The sequence below is a fragment of the Mytilus galloprovincialis genome, chromosome 6 (assembly GCF_965363235.1).
Source record: "Mytilus galloprovincialis chromosome 6, xbMytGall1.hap1.1, whole genome shotgun sequence".
Taxonomy (NCBI): Eukaryota; Metazoa; Mollusca; class Bivalvia; order Mytilida; family Mytilidae; genus Mytilus; species Mytilus galloprovincialis.
In genome coordinates this window covers 52,183,404-52,206,079 of record NC_134843.1, presented here as the reverse complement: position 1 = coordinate 52,206,079, position 22,676 = coordinate 52,183,404, and the positions used below count along the sequence as shown (strand labels likewise).

Below are 22,676 nucleotides of genomic sequence, written 5' to 3'. Positions count from 1 at the left end.
AGTGCAGTTAGTTCTGTCTATGATACTATTGGAATTGCGTCTCCCTTTGTGTTAGCTGCGAAGTCCATTCTTCAAAGTCTTTGTAAAAGAGGCATTGGATGGGATGAAGAGATCCCAGACAATGAGCTTACTAAATGGAATAAATGACTTAATCAACTAGAACGACTGGAAGGTATCACAGTCGATAGGTGTTACAAACCTCAAAGTTTCAAGACTGTTGTTTCTTGCCAATTACATTGCTTTGCAGATGCACGTGATATAGGTTATGGATCCGTTTTTTAACTTAGATTAGTCGATGAAGATGGGAATATACAATGCTCGTTCGTATTAAGAAAATCGAGAGTAGCACCGTTGAAAACGGTGACAATTCCTAGAATGGAGCTGACAGCGGCTACGACTGCGGTGAAATTTTGTCGTATGATTACAAAGGAACTTGAATATACAAGTGATGAAATTCATTACTGGACAGACATTATATTTTATACTTAGATACATTGCGAACACAAAAACTCGTTTTCTCTAATTTTCGAGCTATTTTCACACTTCTCAACCGGTGTGAGAAAAATATTTCTCGTCTCTAGAGAGAAATTTGTTCTCAGCAATTGATTGGATAATCAAAGTTCGTGACCTGTCGGAACTACTTTTTCAAGGTTAACAAGAATTCTCGGCCTTCTTCGATAAACATCTTAGTAACGTGTAAACAAACTATCGAGAACTCGTCGTCTGCAATTTTCATTATAAGAAAGAAATGTCGCTCAACGAAAACTTGACAAGGGGACAAAAAGTCAGACTTGTAGGGGGGCAAATGGGAGTTATAAAAGGTAAAACAGACAACTTTGGGTTTCCGTTGTGGGAAATTCAGCTAGAAGGTGGTAAACTTGTAACTGAGGCCAGATACAGGTTTGACATTATTTCTGAGCCTGACAGAACAGTCACACACCCATTAGAACATGACTCCCCACCACATGTTCCTGATGAACTCCTGTATCTGTTTGAGCCAGAGTTGAATGAAGTTGATAAAACGCCAAATGAAGCTCCTGTAAATGTGTCAGCACCACCTCAAGCACCTACACAAAAGCCTAGTTCAAAAGCATCAAAACCAAGACAGTTTGTTCCAGTTGATGAATCAACTGTAGAACAATTTGTTAAAGATCAGGAAAATCAAGGCACTGCCAGAAAAAATATAAGTGATATGCGCACACTTACACAGTTCCTACAACAGAAAAATGAAAAAAGAGAAATTTATAAAATTCCACCTGAAGAATTAAACAGTCTTTTATGTCAGTACTTTTTCTCTGTGAGAAAAACTGATGGAGAAGAGTATGAGCCATCCTCACTACGTGGAATGATGTGTTCATTTGATAGAATACTGAGGAGCAATGATTATGGCTATGAATTAAGTAAAAGTGTAGAATTTGCTAAAACCAGAGATGTTCTTACGGCAAAACAGATAGCGTTAAAAAAAATGGGTAAAGGAAATGGTGATAAAAGAGCGGAAACACTCAATGATGATGACATTGAAGCAATGTTTAAAACTGGGCAGCTGGGCTTGTCCAATCCTACAACTCTATTGCACACTCTCTGGTTTTTTAACACAATATATTTTGGCCTACGTGGTGTAACTGAACATTATCAGATGACATGGGGGGATGTCCAACTATGTAAAGACTCTAAAAGTCAGGAATACTTGCAAATGAACGAGAGAAATACTAAAACAAGAACTGGAGCAAATCTGAAAAACACAAGAGAAATTCCTCAAAGGGCCTGGGCCACAACTGATCAAACAAAATGTCCTGTAGCTGCATACAAGCTTTACAAGTCAAAAAGACCTACAAAATATAGTAAGCCTGAAGATCCCTTCTACATTCAGGAGAACAACAACCCTGACAAGTCAGCCCTTTGGTTTAAGGCACAAAGAATTGGTATCAATAAATTAGGAAAATTCATGAAGAAAATGGCTTTAAATACAGGTAATAAAATATTGTAAACAGGTACATTTACTTGTTATTAATGTATATATTGATTCATACACTGCAACAAGTGTATTACAATATTTCTCCACTCGAGACAGTTAAATTTTATTATTTAAAGAGCGAGGCTTGCCGAGCTTTTTAAATAATTAAATTTAACTGTCGAGAGTGGAGAAATATTGTAATACACGAGTTATAACTTATAGTGTCGAAATTAGTTTGTTTAATGATTTGTATCATTCTTTTTCAAAGATTTTTAGAAACTTGTGTTCCTTTAATATATGCAATGTCATCAGGCAAGGTCGCCTTTTTTCCCCCACGTCACAATATGAAAATTCTGAAAAAAACAAAACATGATGACGTCATAATCAATTTTGATTTAGAACAGATATTTTACTAGTGGTGAAAAATAGTTTACTCACACCACTCAAGAAATGTGCAGGTTTTCCCAAATTCATTGATTGGAGAAAGATTTGAGAAACCTATTTGTCAACAGTGACAGATAACTGTTTAATCTGTTTCTTTTATAAATCAGTTTTGTTTTGAAATTAAAAAAAAAATGAAAGTCATCATTGAGTATTTACCAATATGAAGGTAGAACTGTGAACAACATGTTGATAATTAAAATTTCAACAATGGTCAAATTAAGTTACTTGTACATTTTTATTCAAATTTAAGCAAGAGTAAATAGACACATTTTGACTCTACATGTAAACTCCAAGTCCAGGAATCGAACCCAGATCCCTCATCTGTAGATGAGTGTACTGACCATTGTACTAACAAGGATAGTTTAAATACATGTACATGTAGAATAATCTGTGTCAAATACTCAATACTTTGGTTGATATGTTTCCCCCCTTTTTTTATAAAAAATTCTCGATATATCCAGAAAATTCATCAACCCTGCCGTCTTAAAATTTTGTTTAAGGTTGATAAAAATCCAAAATAAACTCTATCCTTTAACCTAAAAAAAAAGATTACATGTAAGTTTTAACGCAAGCATAAAACATTTGTACATGCCACAAAGACACATATTACGTGTTATATTTCTCCACGAGAGACAGTTAAATTTTAAAATTTAAAATGCAAGGCGTGCCAAGATTTTGAATATATTTAAAATTTAACTGTCAAGACTGGAGAAATATAATACACGAGATATTCCTTTTGAGAGATTTGCTGAAAGTTGTGCTCTTTATTGGTACAATGTACATGCATAGGAAGATATGGTATGAGTGCCAATGAGATATAGATTTCACAACTGCATCAAGACTGTATTAAAATATTTCTCCACTCAAACAGTTAAATTTTTAAATTCACCTAGTTTCCTGATGTCACAATAGAAAATTCAGAAGAAAGCAAAAAAAATTGATGTCATAATTGAAATTCAACCAATCATTTGCTGAGAACAAGAACAAATTTCTCTCTAGAGACGAGAAATATTTTTCTCACACCGGTCGAGAAAGGTGAAAATAACACGACAACTAGAGAAACAACTCTCAACCCAATCACCTTTTTTCATGACGTCACAATAGAAAATTCAGAAGAATGCAAGAAATTTTGATGTCATAATTGAAATTCAACCAATCATTTGCTGAGAACAAATTTCTCTCTAAGAGACGAGAAATATTTTTTTCACACCGGTCGAGAAAGGTGAAAATAGCACGAAAACTAGAGAAACAACTCTCAATCCAATTACAATTTATAAAAGTAAACCATTACAGGTCAAGGTACAGCCTTCAACATGTAGCCTTGGATAACACAAGCTATAAAGAGCCCAAATTTAAAGTGTAAATTCATTCAAACGGGAAAACCAATGGTCTTTTATAAAAACAAGTGAAACAAGCAACATGTATAAATTGCATAAACAAACAACAACTACTGTTGTGTTCATCAGATTCCTGACTTAGGACAGGTGCAAACATTTGCAGAGGGATTAAATGTTTTAATGGTACCAAACCTTCTCCCTTTTACTGACACAAAACTGAATAGTATAACATCACAACATAGAAAAACACACAATAAAATATCAATTTGAAGGCATACATGTAAGTGACGTCATCATGGTTGTCTTTTTTCATGACGTCACAATAGGAAATTCAGAAGAAATCAAGAAAATTTGATACCATATTTGAATTTCCCCATATAAACACTGTACATGTGTATAACCAGCATGTTCTTTTAATCACTGCTTTTAATTATTAATACTGTACATATACTTGTAGGTATTATTAAAGAACACACTCAAAATGATGAGAACCAACCTCTAGATGACAATACAAACAGGCGCCTAACCAACCATTCAGCTAGAAGGTTTATGCTTCAGAAGCTTGACGATGAGGGAATTGAACATAATCATATCAAACAGGTTATTAATCATAAAAATATTACTACAACACCACTTGACTACATTAATTACAGTTTTCATCCACTCAATTTTTGTCATGATTGAATTTTGAACAATCATCTGATAAGAAAATTTTGTAACTGGAGATATGAAAATATAGATTTCACAGAGTGTTACGAAATTCTCCACTCGAGACAGTTAACGTTAAATTTTACAATTTAAAACACAAGGCTTGCTGAGCTTTTCAATATTAAAAATTTAACTGTTGAAAGTGGAAACACATATCGATGGAATTTGTTTCTCTAATTTTATCAAAGATTAAATTCATTGATTCATTGTTAGTTGCTTTACGCCACACAGCTGACGACGCATTAGCACAAAAAGGCTATATAACGGCAAAATTTGAACCATTGAAATTCAATCAATCACTTGCCAAGAACAGATTTTTCACTAGTGAGGAGAAATATTTTTTCTCACACCGGTCAGGAAATGTAAAAATAGCACAAAAATTGAAGAAATCCTTTTTAAAATTGTCGGATTATTTATTTTTTATTTGTGGATCTCATTAGGGTCTAAGTGCAACCCTGAATTGCTAACTCTTTGAGAGCATGACACATGTTAGTCAAATTATTGTACTGTACTGTGTTAGGAAGTCTAGGGGGACACTAGTCCAAATAATTATGACGTCTTGAAAGGCTATTTTTTTATAATTTTTTGGACGCCATACATCAATGTACAGCGTCCCAAAAAAAATATAAAAAAATAGCCTAACGAGACGTCATAATTATTTGGACTAGGGGGGACACAAGAATTTACAAAAAATGAGAATTGCTTACAAAGTTACATACATAGTGTAAGCGGATACAGGAATTTGACAAAACAGTAAGTTGGATCCAGGATCAGAACCCCTCAATCTGTCAATGAGACACCCTTATTTAATATTTCACAATTCTAAATTCTAGTCCACCTTTACTTCTTCCTCAGATCCACACTATTTCATAAAAATTCACATATGGTTCATACTAGAAAGTTTATGATTTTTTTACTGATTTTTTAGATATCTGGACACAAAAACATACAGAGTATCACCACTTACTCAAAACTGAACCCTCAGAAACATAAACAGATAGCCCAATGCATCTTAGGTAACCAGGATCATGAGGCTGAAAATGAACAACAAATACAGTCTTCACAGACAACGAGGACGGTTACGATGGGACGTCAATGCATCTTAGGTAACCAGGATGAAAATGAGCAACAAATACAGTCTTCGCAGACAACGAGGACGGTTACGATGGGACGTCAAGCAGTTCATCAAACACAGACACAACTCGTGGTTGGGCAAAGCCAAAGTCACGATGCACCGCGTTCAGGAATGAACTATATCTTTGGGGCACCTATTTATGGAGGGACATTTAATATCAATATTAACAATACATCACCATCAGTTCAGCCTCCTCAGAAGAAACGCCGATTTGTTATCGAGAGTGACAGTTCACAAGATGAATAAACTACTGTGGTCAGCCGTTTTGAACTTCATTCATTCTCCTCGTGTTTATTTCAGTGAGCGGTGAACTTCATTCTACGCGAAAAAAGTTCTTTTTTCTTATCAACGTTCAATTGATAAAAACTATTTTAATGTTCTTTTTGTGATTAAATATGAATATGTTGGAATTAAAATTGAATTGGATTGTGTTTTTTTTTTAGATAATACTTGAAATTAAACAAAAGACTTATGTGCGTATAAATATGCTGGCGCGTAACACCGGATGACGTAGTTTAAGGCATGGTTGGGAGAATTTATTTTTTTATGAAACTAAAATAGGTTTTTTGGTCATTAGAGAAACAGATTCTTACATTGTTAGCAGTGGATTATCGTGTTTCTCCAATCTCGATAGTTAAATTATGAAATTTTAAGTCCTCGCCAAGGCTCGGACTTAAAATTTCATAATTTAACTATCTCGATTGGAGAAACACGATAATCCACTGCTAACAATGTAAGAATCTATATTTAACACTTTTGTAGTCGATCATTTGGCAGTGATTCAACATGCAACTAATATTGACCAATGGCATTATGTTGATACCAAACAGAATCCAGCAGATTTAGCTAGTAGAGGAACTTCGATCTATAAATTCCGTTCAAGTATGCAATGGTTCAATGGTCCAGAGTTCTTGTGGAAAGCCGTTGAATCGTGGCAAGATAATAGTGCTAGCAAGACGTTACACTACTGTAACAACAGCCCATGAAAAGGCCGTGAAATGTCTGTGAAATATCACAGGGCCGTGAAAACCCCGTGAAAATACCCCGTGACTTTTGTAAAAGAAATATTTCTAAAGGCCGTGAAAAATATTTGATGTTAGAAAAAGACCGTGAAATTTCGATTTCCCGTGAAAAAGCCGTGATAATTTGTCCTTTCATGCTTAATAAAAAATATCACGGCCTTTTCATTGGTTGTTGAAACCAGTGAAAAAGCCGTGATATTTTTTCATGTCAATTTGTTCTTATCCTAATTCAGATTTAAAACATCCCATGTGATTATTGTAATATGGTCTTATTATTTCCACTTACATTTTTCTAAATATCCTATAAACTTTTCATTATAAATATATGTCTGTTTAAATATTATTATATGCAATACTACTGTACAGGACTGACTTTTAAATGGAATCATTCATTGTTATAATTAATGACTTTGTGCCAATAACTATTTTGTATTTAAAGAAAAGTATTTTGCCTCTCGTCTGTACATTATTATAAACAATATAAACATTAATTTAAATTGGAACCGAAACATGTAAAAACAAGAACTTCCCGGAATATTAGACCGTATCCGGATTCGTGTTTCTTTTAGAGTAATTTTAACATTTCAGCAATGTTGGAAATTTGAAAGACGCCGAAGGTCGATTTGTTGTCACAATACCTCAGTAGCATGAGTTCGAATCCCGGCGAGGGAAAAACAAAAAATTTGCGAAAGCAAATTTACAGATCTAACATTGTTGGGTTGATGTTTAGACGAGTTGTATATACATAATGTACACAGCCATGTATCACCATTACTGCTGGTGATCCGATGGATAAATCTACTGTAGAGTTGTCACTGGTTCAGATGTACTTATATATATGTATTTAAATGGCCTTCCAAATACCTTTCGATCCCGAACATCACTGAACAGACATTAATTGTCGAAATCCGGATATGGTGTAAAAATTTAGCACCTTTTGTTGTGGTTTACCATCTTTACCGCAAATTTATTGTTTTCTTCTTCGTATTAAATTTATATAGAGATCCATTTTGTAACACCTTGTGATCAATGTATTTGGCAATCGCCAATGACAGTCAGCAGGGTTCAAGAACATCCGTTGTTCGACCTGCTCGTCAAATGCGTTTTGTTATAATATATTTTTTCACTCTTTTGGTCTTTTGGAAAATGTTGTGTGTGCTGTATTTAGACCCCTCTACAACGAAATTTGTTACATGCACACGTCTAAAAAGTGCGGTTTTTATCCAACGCAATCTTAGGTTTGAACGTTGTTTTCAATTTCGACTTGTTTATATTTATTTCGTTTGGGCTTGTTTTATATTTTCCCTCTGGTTTATATCATCCGCTCATCCTATTTTGACTCTTTAAAATTCAAGAGTCTATCTTAAATTGAGGTAAATTAAATGGCCTTCCGAATACTTTTCAATCCCTAACATCAATGAAGAGACATTAATTGTCGAAGTCTGGATATGGTGTAAAAAATTAGCACCTTTTGTTGTGGTTAACCATCTTTGCCGCAAATTTATTGTTTTCTACTTCGTATTAAATTTATATAGAGATTCATTTTGTTACACCTTGTGATTATTTATTTGGCAATCGCCAATGGCAGTCAGCAGGGTTTCAGAACATCAGTTGTTCGTACTGCTAGTCAAATGCGTTTTGTTATAATATATTTTTTCACTCTTTTGGTCTTTTGGAAACTTATATTTGTGCTGTATTTAGACCCCTCTTCAACGAAATTTGTTACATGCACACGTATAAAAAATGCGGTTTTTATCCAACGCAATCATAGGTTTGAACGTTGTTTTCAATTTAGACTTGTTTATATTTATTTCGTTTGGGCTTGTATTATATTTTCCCTCCGGTTTATATAATTCGTTCATCCTATTTTGACTCTTTAAAATTCAAGAGTCTATCTTAATTTGAGGTAAATTAAATGGCCTTTCGAATACTTTTCGATCCCTAACATCACTGAAGAGACATTATTTGTCGAAATCCGGATATGGTGTAAAAAATTTAGCACCTTTTGTCGTGGTTTACCATCTTTGCCGCAAATTTATTGTTTTCTACTTCGTATTAAATTTATAGAGAGATTCATTTTGTTACACCTTGTGATCAATTTATTTGGCAATCGCCTATGGCAGTCAACAGGGTTTAAGAACATCAGTTGTTTGACCTGCTAGTCAAATGCGTTTTGTTATAATATATTTTTTCACTCTTTTGGTCTTTGGGAAAATTATGTTTGTGCTGTATTTAGACCTCTCTACGACGAAATTTGTTACATGCACACGTATAAAAATTGCGGTTTTTATCCAACGCAATCATTGGTTTGAACGTTGTTTTCAATTTCGACTTGTTTATATTTATTTCGTTTGGGCTTGTATTATATTTTCCCTCCGGTTCATATAATCCCTTCATCCTATTTTGACTCTTTAAATTTCAAGAGTTTATCCTAAATTGAGGTAAATTAAATGACCTTCCAAATACTTTTCTGTATTTCATTCAACAATGAGTACAACGAAACGTTTTACTCATTGTTGAAAGCCGTACGGTGACATTTAGTTGTTAATTTCTGTGCCATTTGGTCTTTTGTGGAGAAATGTCTCATCGTCAATCATGCCACATCTTATTCTTTTAATTAGTTTACGTAGTATTCAGATAATACCTTATTGATATTAAAGTGAAAATAAAATAAAATTTGGAGAGCACTATGAAACAGCAACCTGTCAAAAAATGAAAAGACATCACGGCATTTATTGTGTTTTATATGGGATAATTAAAGATAAAGACTTTTTTTTATTTTATTTTACTGCTATAAATAACTGTTTCACTGCGACCCTGCTTGTTAATTTTATACTATTGGTTGATTCAAAACAATGAGACTTTATTGAGACACCTTACAGTGTAATACGTTTTCAGTTACACATTCTACGAGTGATATATTTGCCTGGACCCCCAAAGGATGACTAGTGAATAGAAAATGTTGGTCACCATTGGTCTTTCTCTGACCGAAAATAAAAACCCTCACCAAAGTGGGGCGTCCGTTTGGCTTTTCGGGATGAACAAATACACAGCAACGTCCGGTAAGAATAGGGACATAAAATCCAATGCCTTGTGGAAAGAGAGTGCCATGCTCTCTGCACGGTAAGACCCCTGGAATCAAATCTTTGAGGGGTTCGTAGATGGCCTGTTGCAAGGCTAAGTTTCTGTCCTATCTAATATACCATCATTTTATTCGTGGCAGTCCAAATTTCCCCGACCTTCATGCCGGTCGGCTTCTATGGCAGGACATACCTATTGTATTCAATGTTAATTTGTTCTCGTCCTGGATATGCATGAAATATTCGCCACTGAACTTAAGAATCCAACAATCAATCAATGATATGTCTTGCAAACAAAGTGTAAGAAAAATTCGAATTTTTGATACTAGCATGAAAATTAAATGTTGTAAAGGAAATATATACAATAGTATGCCCAATCTACGTTTAGATAAATTGAAGAGTAGAGGATGTCATAAAAACACCGTCATACACAAGTTGTTTTCTGTTTACCGTCGCATTTCCACGCATCACGCATAGTAATTTTTTTTTAATTTATTGCCCCTTGATAAATATCTTCTCCCTCATTTCAAATCCTTACTTTTAATTTAAAAATAAAACTAAATAGAAAAATATATATTTTGCCGATTGAAAAGTTAAACCATCTTAATCAACTTTAGATTAGTTTAATGTAAATGCCTAAACGTTTTCATCTTTAAGGTAAATGGGGGTCTTAATTGAAATTCATAGATTTGTTTTCAATAATTTGGCAAGATGTAGTTTTTATCATGCTTTATCAAGATATAATAAAAAGTATGGGTCACGAGGCTTCTTTTCAAGCTACAGGTTGTGCAAAATTGTAATGTTTTGAATAGATTATTTATGAAAACTTCTATTTTGTGTGATAAAAACAAAAAATATGAGAAGATTACTCTTATTTCAAAAATAAAAAAGAAGAATTGAGGTCACGGGACTCGTCTTCCTGCTACAAAAACAACATGTAAATTCATAGCACATTCTTATATCAAAATACCTTTATATGAGTTATCTCTCCTTAAATGGCAGAGTTGAAATAAATTAATTAAACAAAAAAATATTCTGTATTTGTAAATAATATTCTAAAAATATTATGAAACAAACAATTTTCTTCATTTACTTGAAAAGATCTACAAATGATTAACATTCTTCTGTTGAAATTTACCTATTTCATTAAAGATTGTTTCCTGTATACCGTTAAGGATGGTGGAAGACAACCGATCTACCGTAAGAACAATTGAAGAAAAACAATGTGTTGTAGTGTCCTCATTTATTTAGCGTAATACAGACTTAATGTTTTTACTTTTGTCTACAATTTGACGATAGCGATCACATGAAAAGCGACAAGGCGGACATTTAACTTGCAAATTTTGTAAACAAAGTAGTATTTCGCAGCAAACAAAACAACAGTAATATAAATGAGAGGAGAAAGATACCAGATGAATATTTAAACTCATAAGTTGAAAATAAACTGACAACAACATGGCGAAAAAAGAAAAAGACCAACAGACAAACAAAAGTACTCAAAACACAACATAGAAAACTAAAGACTGAACAACATAAACCTTAACAAAAACTGTGGGGGTGATCTAATGTGCTCTGGAAGGGTAAGCAGATCCTGCTCCAAATGTGGCACCCGTCGTGGTGCTCATATTAGTACAATCCTGGTAATAAGTCTAGTTCTGTAAGTCAAATTCGGAAAAAAGAGGACGGGATTGTAGCTTCGAGTAATCCGCTATAAATTGTCAATTTATACCTTGAACTGTATGAGACGACCATATCATCCATGCAAATCAAACTACGGACTGTTAAAGACGTATAAATATACATAATTAGTTTTTGGTTGTAGAAAGCTCAATGTCCATTACTCTCGTGACCAATTTGTGGAAATTATTACGGAAGCAGTATTTCAGTTACTTTACAGTCAGAATTCTACTTTGTCAAAATTATCTCCCAATTACACCACCTTATTTTTATAATCGTAAAAATGAAAATTATAGTGATGACGCGCTGTCAATTTAGCTCTTGAAAACCGATAAATTTATCTACATAGTATCATTACGATCCTTATATGCCAGTTGTATTTTAAAAGACAAATGTATTTTCCAGCTATTGAGCATCATTCAATGTACTTTTATGCATTTGGTCAACTTAAAACTATTGTCTCATCGTTTGTCAGGGTGAACTTTTCAAATGTTCAAAAGTATTTAAAAAAATTATAACTAACTATTTCGCGAAAGGGCAGACTAAAACTTTTCAGATGTTGAAGACTAATTACCCTAGATAACACATACACAAAATGAAGATTTTTTTGTAGTTCTATTAGTACTGTAAATTTTTAATGTTTTGTAATAACCTTCAGCCTAAATATATAAAAACAAAATTGAATCTGAAGCGATATGATGTATCAAATATTTTTTCTTTTATACGTTTTCAAGACAGAATAGTCAACTCAAACACGCCTGAACCTAAAAAGGTGTACTCGACTTTCTCTTTTCGATGAAATTATTGCCTATTTTGGGGATTTTTTCCCCAAAACACTGTCACCGGTGGAGGGGGGGGGGGGCAGAGATGCAAATTGATGCTTTAAAAGGACAAATCTATTATCATATGTCCCCATTCAAATGCATTGATCTTAAAAAAAAACCCCATGAACACTCCCCCTGGATCCGCCACTGCACGTGAATTTGCACCTGCCACAATCGACTGTTTTGTCTATAATTTACAAATATCTCGAAGCTCATTTCAATAATTTAAGTAAATCACATACATAAGATGCATAAATCCTAAATTGATCACATTCATTAAACTTTCAAAGCCCATAGAAATAGAAGTAACCAATTCCAATTTACTAACTTCGCCTTTTTTACCTTCTCTAACAAAGAGTTCCATTTCTTTTGTTTAATTTCAACTGGGTTTCCGCCTGTTTAGGTTCACGTTTTGCTACAGATTTGAGGCAACTTTAGAGGTTGACATAGAGGATGTAATTTTCTATTGTGGGACTGCTGTCTCATTAAAGTTTACATGTACATCCGTTTATTCAAAAATGACGAACTTTAATCTAATAACTCAAAATGAACAACTGTCATGTTCATCTTATCTATCAAGTTCAACTTTAAATGAATGATACAACAGGTACAAAAATGTTCACGTCAAGCTTTGACTTACAAACACTTAAAAGTTGAGAGAGAGGGTTCAGGGTTCTTAATTTTAGAGCTGAAGTCATTTCTTCAATTAATTTTTATAGACGCTACTACGAATGACTTGTCTTTAAAAAAAACAAATTCTGTCTCATTTGTCATAACACTAATCCCGTCTGTAATCCCTTTTCATTATTTATCATCAACCCACTTATATATAATTTGTCATGAACATTATGACAGTTGCAAGTGGAGAGGGAACTGTTTCCTCCGAGATATCCACTTTTTTCAGTGGTTCATTTTGATGAATTGATTATCTGTATAGTGTTTTAAAGACTTATAAAAATAAGGAAATTCGGTATGATTGCTTATGAGACATCTTTCCATCAGAGTTCAAATGGCCTGGCTTATAGAAAACAGACTACTTTTCTTCGATCGTCTTTTCTTATTAAAAACAATCCTTTATTTTACAGTTGATTTAACTTAATTCCCTATATTGCAGCTAAAGATTATGTGTGATTTTAGGAATAGTTTAAAAAGTTCGTGTGGTTACCCCAACCACACCCTTATAATAGATGTTCTTTGAATATGTAAAAGTCATGAACATTCTGAAAACGTATGATACGCGGAAGTAAACAAAAAAATACAAAAAAAAATGTATGAAAAGAGAGACAGAGAGACAGAAGATTCCAAGGGGACATTCAAAACTATTAATTCGAACAGAAAGACAACAAAAAAAACCAGACAATATAACAATAAGTCCATACAATACTACATACAACACTTAAGCAACACGCACCCGATTTAAAACTGTAAAGCTGTAAAAAGGAGAAGGTTAATTGCACCTATTTTTTTTTTAAATCCTCTCATTTTAATTGTTTTATATGAATTTTAGTTTGATACTAAATCAGAAATGCTTATAAAAAATGGAAAACTTTACAACAAAGCCTTATGTTGAAATCGTTAATTGCTGAAAAAAATCAACGAAACTTTTAATACAATAAGAAATTTTGTAACATCTAAAAAAATAAGTAAAACACAATGAAAAATTAGTTAACCAATTACTTCTAGCCAATGAGACGGTCATTCTTCTTGTATATGGAATGATATTCTATTTATTTTGTAGGAAAACAAAAAAAGGTTTGTTTTTTTTTATAGCGTTTGCAATTAATTCAAGTTTTGTTTAAATTCTGAATAGTCATGACCAATAAAACAACTTTTCTACCCGAAACCAATTCAAATAACGCAATTGTTAACTACTGTGTAAATTGTTTATTTATATTCAAATCTGATGTCTATAATTATCAACTTTTATTTAGTGTGTTTTCATTAAAATTCAGTATATTCATTGAAACGAACGAACAGTTTTGTACAGGTATAAGATTATTTAGCCTTGACAATTTTATCTTAAAATAAGTACTCTCGAAACAAGTCGGTATAGGTACGTATACATGTGCTAGGTTTATTTCTATACTACCCTAAACGTTTATAATACCAGTGATAGATACATACTATTCATCACACTATACAATTAATCATGAATGTCCCTAAAAAGCATGTAACGAATATATCTAGCCATCATACATTGTATTACCTTTCAAAAATATACATGTAGGAACCTAAGGCTTGACTAGGCATAACACATATATAGTGATCCTTGGACTTCGCCGGTCAGTCAGTTTGACAAGTGCGGGCTGAACCAATAAACAGTGAACCATTTTTATTTAGGGACCAGGTGAGGCCCACCTCCGGGTGTGAGATTTTCTCGCTGCATTGAAGACATATTGATTGCCTTCGTCTGTTCTAGCTGCACTTTGGTTGGGTTGTTGTCTCTTTGACACATTCCCCATTTCCATTCTCAATTATATGTTCTTATGATATCTCATAGTATATGCAATCACATGCCTTGGAAATTGTCTTTAACACGAACTCTTAAGCTTGACACATTTAAACGAACCCTTGTAACAACTACAGTGTTTGTGAGAGAGGTAGTGTGTATATATTTTTTTACAAGGATACATTCTACTCTGTCAAATATGCTCTCATTTTGTTATTGATAGTATAAATGTCACACCCGTCATGTCGGTCGTCCTTAATGGAATATCATATCTAATAAAGTATTTTAAAGTTGTTCTCGTCCTTTAATACAGATGCAATATTTGCCACCTTTTGACGTCCTTTAATTAATATGCATGTTATATTTGCCAATAGGCGTCAACATATTAAACCATTCAATTACGAAATAGGTATAATTAAGTAACATTTTCTGGTTATACTAAAAAAAAAGTATACAAAATACAAATTGTTTCAAAAAATGATTGTCTTGTTAATATTTCACACTACACCATTAACAGTGTATACATGTATAAAGTGCGAATCCAGTTTGTTCATTTTCACTGTCATGTATTTGAGTATGTCTATTGTAGAATAAAGGATGACGGGAAAAACTGCGTCTGTTTACTTTTTTGAAAGTACGAAATAATTGATTTAAATGTATGTTTTAACACAATTTTATAAGTATATAACTTTCTAATGTATAATAACAAGATTAAAGTCCAAAAAAAGTGTAATTAAAGCAGCTTAATCCGTTATATTGTTGACTTGATACTATTCATTTTAACTATAGATGCGAAGAAGTATCACTGAAAGTGCATTAATTTCTGATGTGGAATTTTTGGAGGTGCGGTGGATTTTCATTATCGTTTTATATGATAATTCGATATGCAACAACTGCAAATAGTCTTAAAAAATGACTTTATTTCTGATGATATTTACAATGCAAGCTGGTCGTAGATTCTCACTTGAATATACACGGGTATAACCAACTTATGGTTAATTTCGGAAATTGTGTACTGTTCATAGATATTTTTTCTATACTTTGTTTTATGTTTTTTTCGTCCGAGTTCTGTACCGGTCGTAAGTAAAACATCGTGAAAATAGTTAACAATTTATGAAAAATTCAAACATATATCAAGGTGACTCGATTGTTGCTCGAACTTTCTTTACTGTATAAAATGTATATAAAATGGCATTACAAAAATAAATTATACAGCTATCCAGACGTCGAATGTAAAGCAATTGGTTGTGCGAGATAAAAACGGTACCACTCAATCAATCGTGCAATGAAAATCATTTTGTGACTGCTCTTTGATTTTCTAAGATGCATCCATAGAGCTATTTTCATAATGCTTGTAGTTAAAACAGTTTAGTTGGCTTGTTTGCTTTTTTTGTATAAATGTGTGCTCAATCTTAATTACAATGCCTAAGCAAACATAAATACAAAGAAAGTAAGCAAGCCATTAGTATGAGCTGTATATTTTGACCGAAATCGTAAACTGCTTTTCCGATAGCAACCATTTGATTTTCTCGGAAGGGGGGGGGGTTGCTATTGGTATATGGATATTTGTTTTAAACAAAGTTTGATTCTGGTAAATGTGGAATATATTATTTTCCCTCCCAAAAAGTAACAATTGATTTATAATTTACTTAGTGCTAAGAACGTCCTTTTACTTGAAATGGCACATTAGGTTATATAACAACAGGTTTCTTTTTAGAAAAAGAACTATATATTTTTGTCCATCTGATGCGTTAAGACTTTTTCAACTGATTTTTATACTTCGTTCTTATGTTGTACTGTTATACCACTGTCACAGGTTAGGGGAGGGTTGGGATCCCGCTAACATGTTAAACCCCGCCACATTATTTATGTATGTGCCTGTTCCAAGTCAGGAGCCTGTAATTCAGTGGTTGTCGTTTGTTTAAGTGTTACATATTTTTGTTTTTCGTTCATTTTTTTTATATAAATAAGGCCGTTAGTTTTCTCGTTTGAATTGTTTTACATTGTCATATCGGGGCCTTTTATAGCTGACTATGTGGTATGGGCTTTGCTCATTGTTGAAGGCCGTACAGTGACCTATAGTTGTTAATATCTGTGTCATTTTGGTCCTTGTGGACAGTTGTCTCATTGGCAATCATACCACATCTTCTTTTTTTATTATTAATTGTTTATTGAAGAAAATGAGTATACGTCTAATTTTCAAAATTTTCTTGGGGAGGGGCGCGGGGGGCGTGAACCTAAATCCACCTAGTAGGTTTTGATTGGCCCTGGAAAAAAATACAAGTTACTTTGGCTCAATATAAAAATTAGTTTATCTAAAAAAAAAATCAAATGGTTTCTGCCTTAGCTGTCCAAGATGTATGTATACAATGATGGTGTGTCATAGGAAAGGATATATTTAATCCTACATATAGATCTGGGTCTGAATAATTTATCAGAGAAAATATAATTGACAACATTAGCAATAAAGGCCATTTTTACGGAATTTATTGATAGATTACCTCAGTCTTTTACTCACAAAGTATGCATATATGATCAATCTTTCTGACTTCATAAATTATGTTAGAGAGTCGGCTAAATTACGACTTTATGATGAAAATTAATTAAATCCATCTGTGAAAATGCATCGCATATACAACGGTAATAAATCGCTCTACAGTGAAAATGAAAGTCTTGTATCATTATTCAACAGGGTTGTGTTCAATATCGTAGCGGCTACGTAGTTCTACGTAGATTTTGACTATTGAACGACTAATTGTTACATAGATATTGATAGCAGCTACGTAGCCGCTACGTAGCTGCTACGATATTGAATTCAACCTTGTAAACATGAATCGCATCACAAACACAACAAAGTGGAATCAGATTTAATATCTACAATCTGAACAACAAAGCCTGTTTTAAGTTATACTACATTATAAATCATAATAAAAGGTACATTTTTCTACAAATGATTATTGACTGCTACTTTTAAAACTCTTGCACGCTCTGTTCGTGAACTATCATTCTTAATATTTATCTATCTGTGTATCAATCTTAAACCTGGATGGCTGTAGGCGCGATTAAAACCCGTCCGCATCAAATACATGAAACTAAGGTTTCAACTCCCTCAGGCAAAGTTGGCTTTAGATGAATTTGGCTATTTATTTTAGGTATTTTTTGACATACAGCTCTTCAACGGTTTCGGTACTTATATATCTTCGGATTTCAAATGTTTGGCTTTGAGCGTTCCTGATGAAGGTAAATCCAGAAAAGCGCTTCGGACGCAAGAAATTAATAACGTGTTGTTTTCAATATTATCATGAATTTATAAAAAACAGTACATATTGTATACTATTTCTTATTTTATTAAAAAATTTTTAAAAAAAATTATTTATCCGTGAATTTGTCGTCTGTTTATTCATCATTCTTCATACGAAATTCATCACGGATACAGTGAAAATGGCATTTCATGATTCGCACATTACATACAACATACACTGATTAACATGATTAAAACAATCCCCTTTTTACAACAGTTTAGTTAAGAACTGAAAAATGAATTACTAACAGGTAAATATCAAGATGCCAGTCCTTAAGAAGAACCCTTATACTCGTTTTTGTTTTAGTCTTATTTTGATTAAGTTGGATAAACGTAAAAATAACCTTACCAGAACATTCTCGCATGGTCGTCAGCATTTGCACAGAGGTAAATAAACGTTACAAGTTGATTGAACTGACTGATGAATTCAAAAACGTCGACCACGCATACGTTGACTGAAAAGATGTATCTTATTGCTAGCTGAGTTGGGGTCTTAGGTCTGTATGATTCTGAAAAGTCTATTCATATTTATTTGTAAAATAGTTTAACATGTATGCGAAGAAAGGAAACGATTTCTCGATCTTTGCACTAGTCTTTATCGTGTTAGAGTTTACACGATTCCCTTTTCGTTTTGTACCTTGAAAATTCAAATGGATTGTGAATTTTGAACGTCAATACAAAACTGTTCTCAAATCAAAGTTTTAAACGATTTGATTTCAAATCAAACGTAGTAAATGGCGAAAATTTGCGTAGGGCAAATAAGATTAACATTTAAAAAAATTATGTAAAGTATTATAAAAAATGTATTACGAAGGAATCTCAAATATGGCAAAATGTGTGCACAATGTATGTTACTTCAACATTGAGACATTTCTTTTGTACCTCATACTAGACTACAACATGTGTCATGACTGTTTGTTTATCTTTGCTAAATTATATTTACAGTGTGATTTTTTTCTCTTTTAGATTGGCTTTATCCGTTAATTGATTTAATTACTTGCTACTATACAGTTTAAAGAACTTAATTGCATTTAAAACTATGAACACCTAAAGCTAAACAATCCTTTCAGATCGTTTATATGATGTTAAATTGTGAACTTTATTTGTCTTATATTTTACAGTTAACATCTTAGGGAGTTAAGTCCTAAAAATCAGCTGGTCATTTTGATCACATACTATTATTAAGGAGAAATCAAGCTTTCAACGATAAAAATGAGTGTTTGCAAACTGCTATCCATCAACCAATTATTCCTGTAAATTACGTGGTTAACATTTTTAGAAGTTTTTTTTACAGTCGATGCAATTGTTAGACGAAGAGAAAACAAACGTTTTAGAACTGGAGAAATATTCCTAAAAAATATGAGACCAACATAGGTCTTCGTTAATGAATATCATACTATATTCTATAAACATCTTGTCAGAGAACTACGTGTCAATACGACAATCTCTTCCAGTTTTCTACGAATATGACATAACGAATCATACATATTATCGGGTTTGTACATGTACTAACATGAACAACATCATCGCGGTAGCATTGAGTAGGGTTGTCTTACCTTTCCAGAGTAGTTTAGGTCATCCCCCCAATTTTGGTAGGGTATGTGTTGCATAGTGTTTAGTTTTCTATGCTATGTTTTGCGTACTGTTGTTTGTCTGTTGTGTTTTTTTAGTTGCCAAGGCGTTGTCAGCTTATTTTTGACGTATAAAATTAGGGGTTAAAGTCATATAACTTTGCTCAGTGCTTGGAGCACAAAAATCATGCTCGAAACATGAAATCCAGCATTTTCATTGGTTGATTTTCGAGTACGAGTACAAAAAACTGACTCGAAAGTTTTATGACCGCAAGGCTAGATGTTACTTTTATATATTTCGCCTCTCTGTTACAAATCTTTTGGTTGAAGATAACAATAATACAGTTTAACTTATTTCCTTAATGCTGATGCAGCTGTGGACTTTTCCATTACAACAGCGTAACATGTGAAGGGTGTATAAGTAAGCATGTCATTATTTAATAGTAATTATATATCCTATTACGTATTTCAAAAAATTGACGTCCACGCCAACCCTTTCAACAACTGAGACAATATCTGAAAATGTTTAATTTTTTGCAATAAAAAACTAAATGTCTTTAGAACCGGATTTTTAATAACACAAATGGACGTTCTAACACACATTGAGGATCTATGAACTATTGTCTGTAATTCAAACAATTTTTAAATGTGGTTATAATTGCAATTTTAAAAATGGTATAAACATTTCCAGGTCATTCCTGTTACCAATTTGAAAGTGAATCAATTTAAAAAAGTTTCTTATGAGAATAAACTACAGTGGAGATCACTTCTAACCTCTCATTAGAACTGTCAGAATATTCTGTCATAGAACTGTTCTAACCTGTCCTAGAACAGTTCTAGCTAGAACAGTTCTAGGGTTTTCTAGGTAGAACTGTCAGGATCAGTTCTAGGTAGAACTGACTAAATCAGTTCTATGTAGAACTGTCAGGATCAGTTCTAGGGTAGAACTGTCTAAAACTGTTCTAGGTAGAACTGACCAAATCAGTTCTAACCGTAGAACTGTCAGCAGAACTGACTAAATCAGTCAGGACTGTAGAACAGTTCTAAATGACGTCACTGCAGAAAGGGCAATTTAGAATTTAGAAGAAAAAATCAGTTCCAATTACTTTACTATATATAATAGCAGATGTTTCTATATTTTTTACTGATCAAAAGTTACATGTACAAATATCGAAGTGGATAGGAGGTTATCCAACTCATCGGAGAAATATTTTTATGAGATTGCAAATGAAACATCATTGTTTACGTTTCTTCGTTCCCCGTTTTTAACAGTCTCTTCGTAAAAATAACTCTGCATTTAATTCAAGTAAATTTAATCTGAATTTACCTTGTTTGCCTTGGATTTACATTCATGATTTAAGATTCTGTTTTGACAAATGTTCAAACGAAAATTGTACAGTGGATGAATTATGGGATATCATAGTAAATGAACACAGTGTTGTTAAACGCAAGAAAACTATGTACATTTGCACTGAGGTCTCAGATTTGAATTATCTCGTTGCCAAACTTATCCATAACGATAATGAATAATATCTGGTAGTCTGGAACGTCAGAAAAATATACTCGATCTGAACATGAATGAAATATTTGCCACTGGACGTAAGGCTACAAACAGAACCAATCAGTCATTTTCCTTCTTCAAATTATATTAACAGTTAAGTCAGTATACCTTTCCAAGAAAAGAACTTCTCATACATGTACTTTTCATTTTAAAATAAAGTATATGAATCAGTGATGTGAGTGTTGGATGATGCCGTTAAATAGTTTTGTGAAAAAAAAACCCATCATGAACTACTGACTAAAAAAGTCACTTTTTGTGACGGTTCATTATTTAATAATTTAAGTTTGGATGTAACGGGTCTTCTGTCGTTATTGTGTTATCATCGCCCATAGACATAAGTTAGTCATGTGACCGTAATGTCATCAACGTTTTTTCATGGTTTGGCAAGGTTTAAAATGGAATTTAGAATTAAATTATAAGAAATGACTTATCATTTTTTTCTGTCTATTCGAAATAACGTAAAAAATGTGGTGCACACTATTAAAAAACCCGCTTCGCACATTTTTACATTAAAAAAAGCAAAATGATCAGTTTTGGCTGATGCAGTCATCATATATGGTCAGATTTGGTTGATGCTGTCAAATATGGTCAGTTTTGATAGATGCAGACACATATTTTTGTTACATGAGTCAGTCTGAGGTATGAAAACTACTGAAGTTTGTTCAATTTCCAATATTTCAGTTATTTATATATACTACAGAAAAAAAAATATAACTGAAGTACTGTGCAACTATATAGACTCACATAAAAAAAAAAACAAATATGGTCAGTTTTGGTTGATGCGGTCAAAAGATTTTATTATACAACCCAGTCTGAAGTATGAAAACTACTGATATTTGTTTACGATTCAATACTTTGAATAAAAAGAGGATATACTGGCACTATAAATTCATGCGAACAAAATTTTGAGGTCATTGTTTTCCAATATTGCTGTAACTTGTATATTACAGTCCCTCTTGACCTAAAATTATAACTGAATTACTGTGCAGCTTTATAGATTTGCAAAAAGAAAGAGCAAATAAGGTCAGTTTAGATAGATGCTGTCAAAAGATTTTATTACACAACTCAGTCTGAAGTATGAAAACTACTGATATTTGTTTACGATTCAATACTTTGAATAAAGAGGACATGTTGGCACTATAAATTCATGCGAACAAAATTTTGAGGTTATTGTTTTCCAATATTGCTATAACTTGTATATATTACAGTCCCTCTTGACCTAAAATTATAACTGAATTACTGTACAGCTATATAAATTTGCAGAAAGAAAGAGCAAATAAGGTCAGTTTAGATTGATGCGGTCAAAAGATTTTATTACACGACTCAGTCTGAAGTATGAAAACTACTGATATTTGTTTAGGATTCAATACTTTGAATAAAAAGAGGACATGCTGGCACTATAAATTCTTGCGAACAAAATTTTGAGGTCATTGTTATCCAATATTGCTATAACTTGTATATATTACAGTCCCTCTTGACCTAAAATTATAACTGAATTACTGTACAGCTATATAGATTTGCAGAAAGAAAGAGCAAATACGGTCAGTTAAGATTGATGCGGTCAAAAGATTTTATTACACGACTCAGTCTGAAGTATGAAAACTACTGATATT

At 32.8% G+C, this 22,676-nt stretch overlaps 1 protein-coding gene across 1 annotated transcript; it reads left to right on the top strand.

The window, feature by feature from the left end:
- Window positions 1–520: 520 nt before the first annotated feature.
- On the top strand, window positions 521–5,980 carry LOC143079848 (uncharacterized). Its single transcript, XM_076255489.1, has 3 exons — window positions 521–1,970; window positions 4,193–4,335; window positions 5,372–5,980. Exons 1-3 carry the CDS (start codon window positions 749–751, stop codon window positions 5,822–5,824), a joined length of 1,818 nt encoding a protein of 605 aa, XP_076111604.1. The 5' UTR covers window positions 521–748; the 3' UTR covers window positions 5,825–5,980.
- The last annotated feature ends 16,696 nt before the right edge of the window (window positions 5,981–22,676 follow it).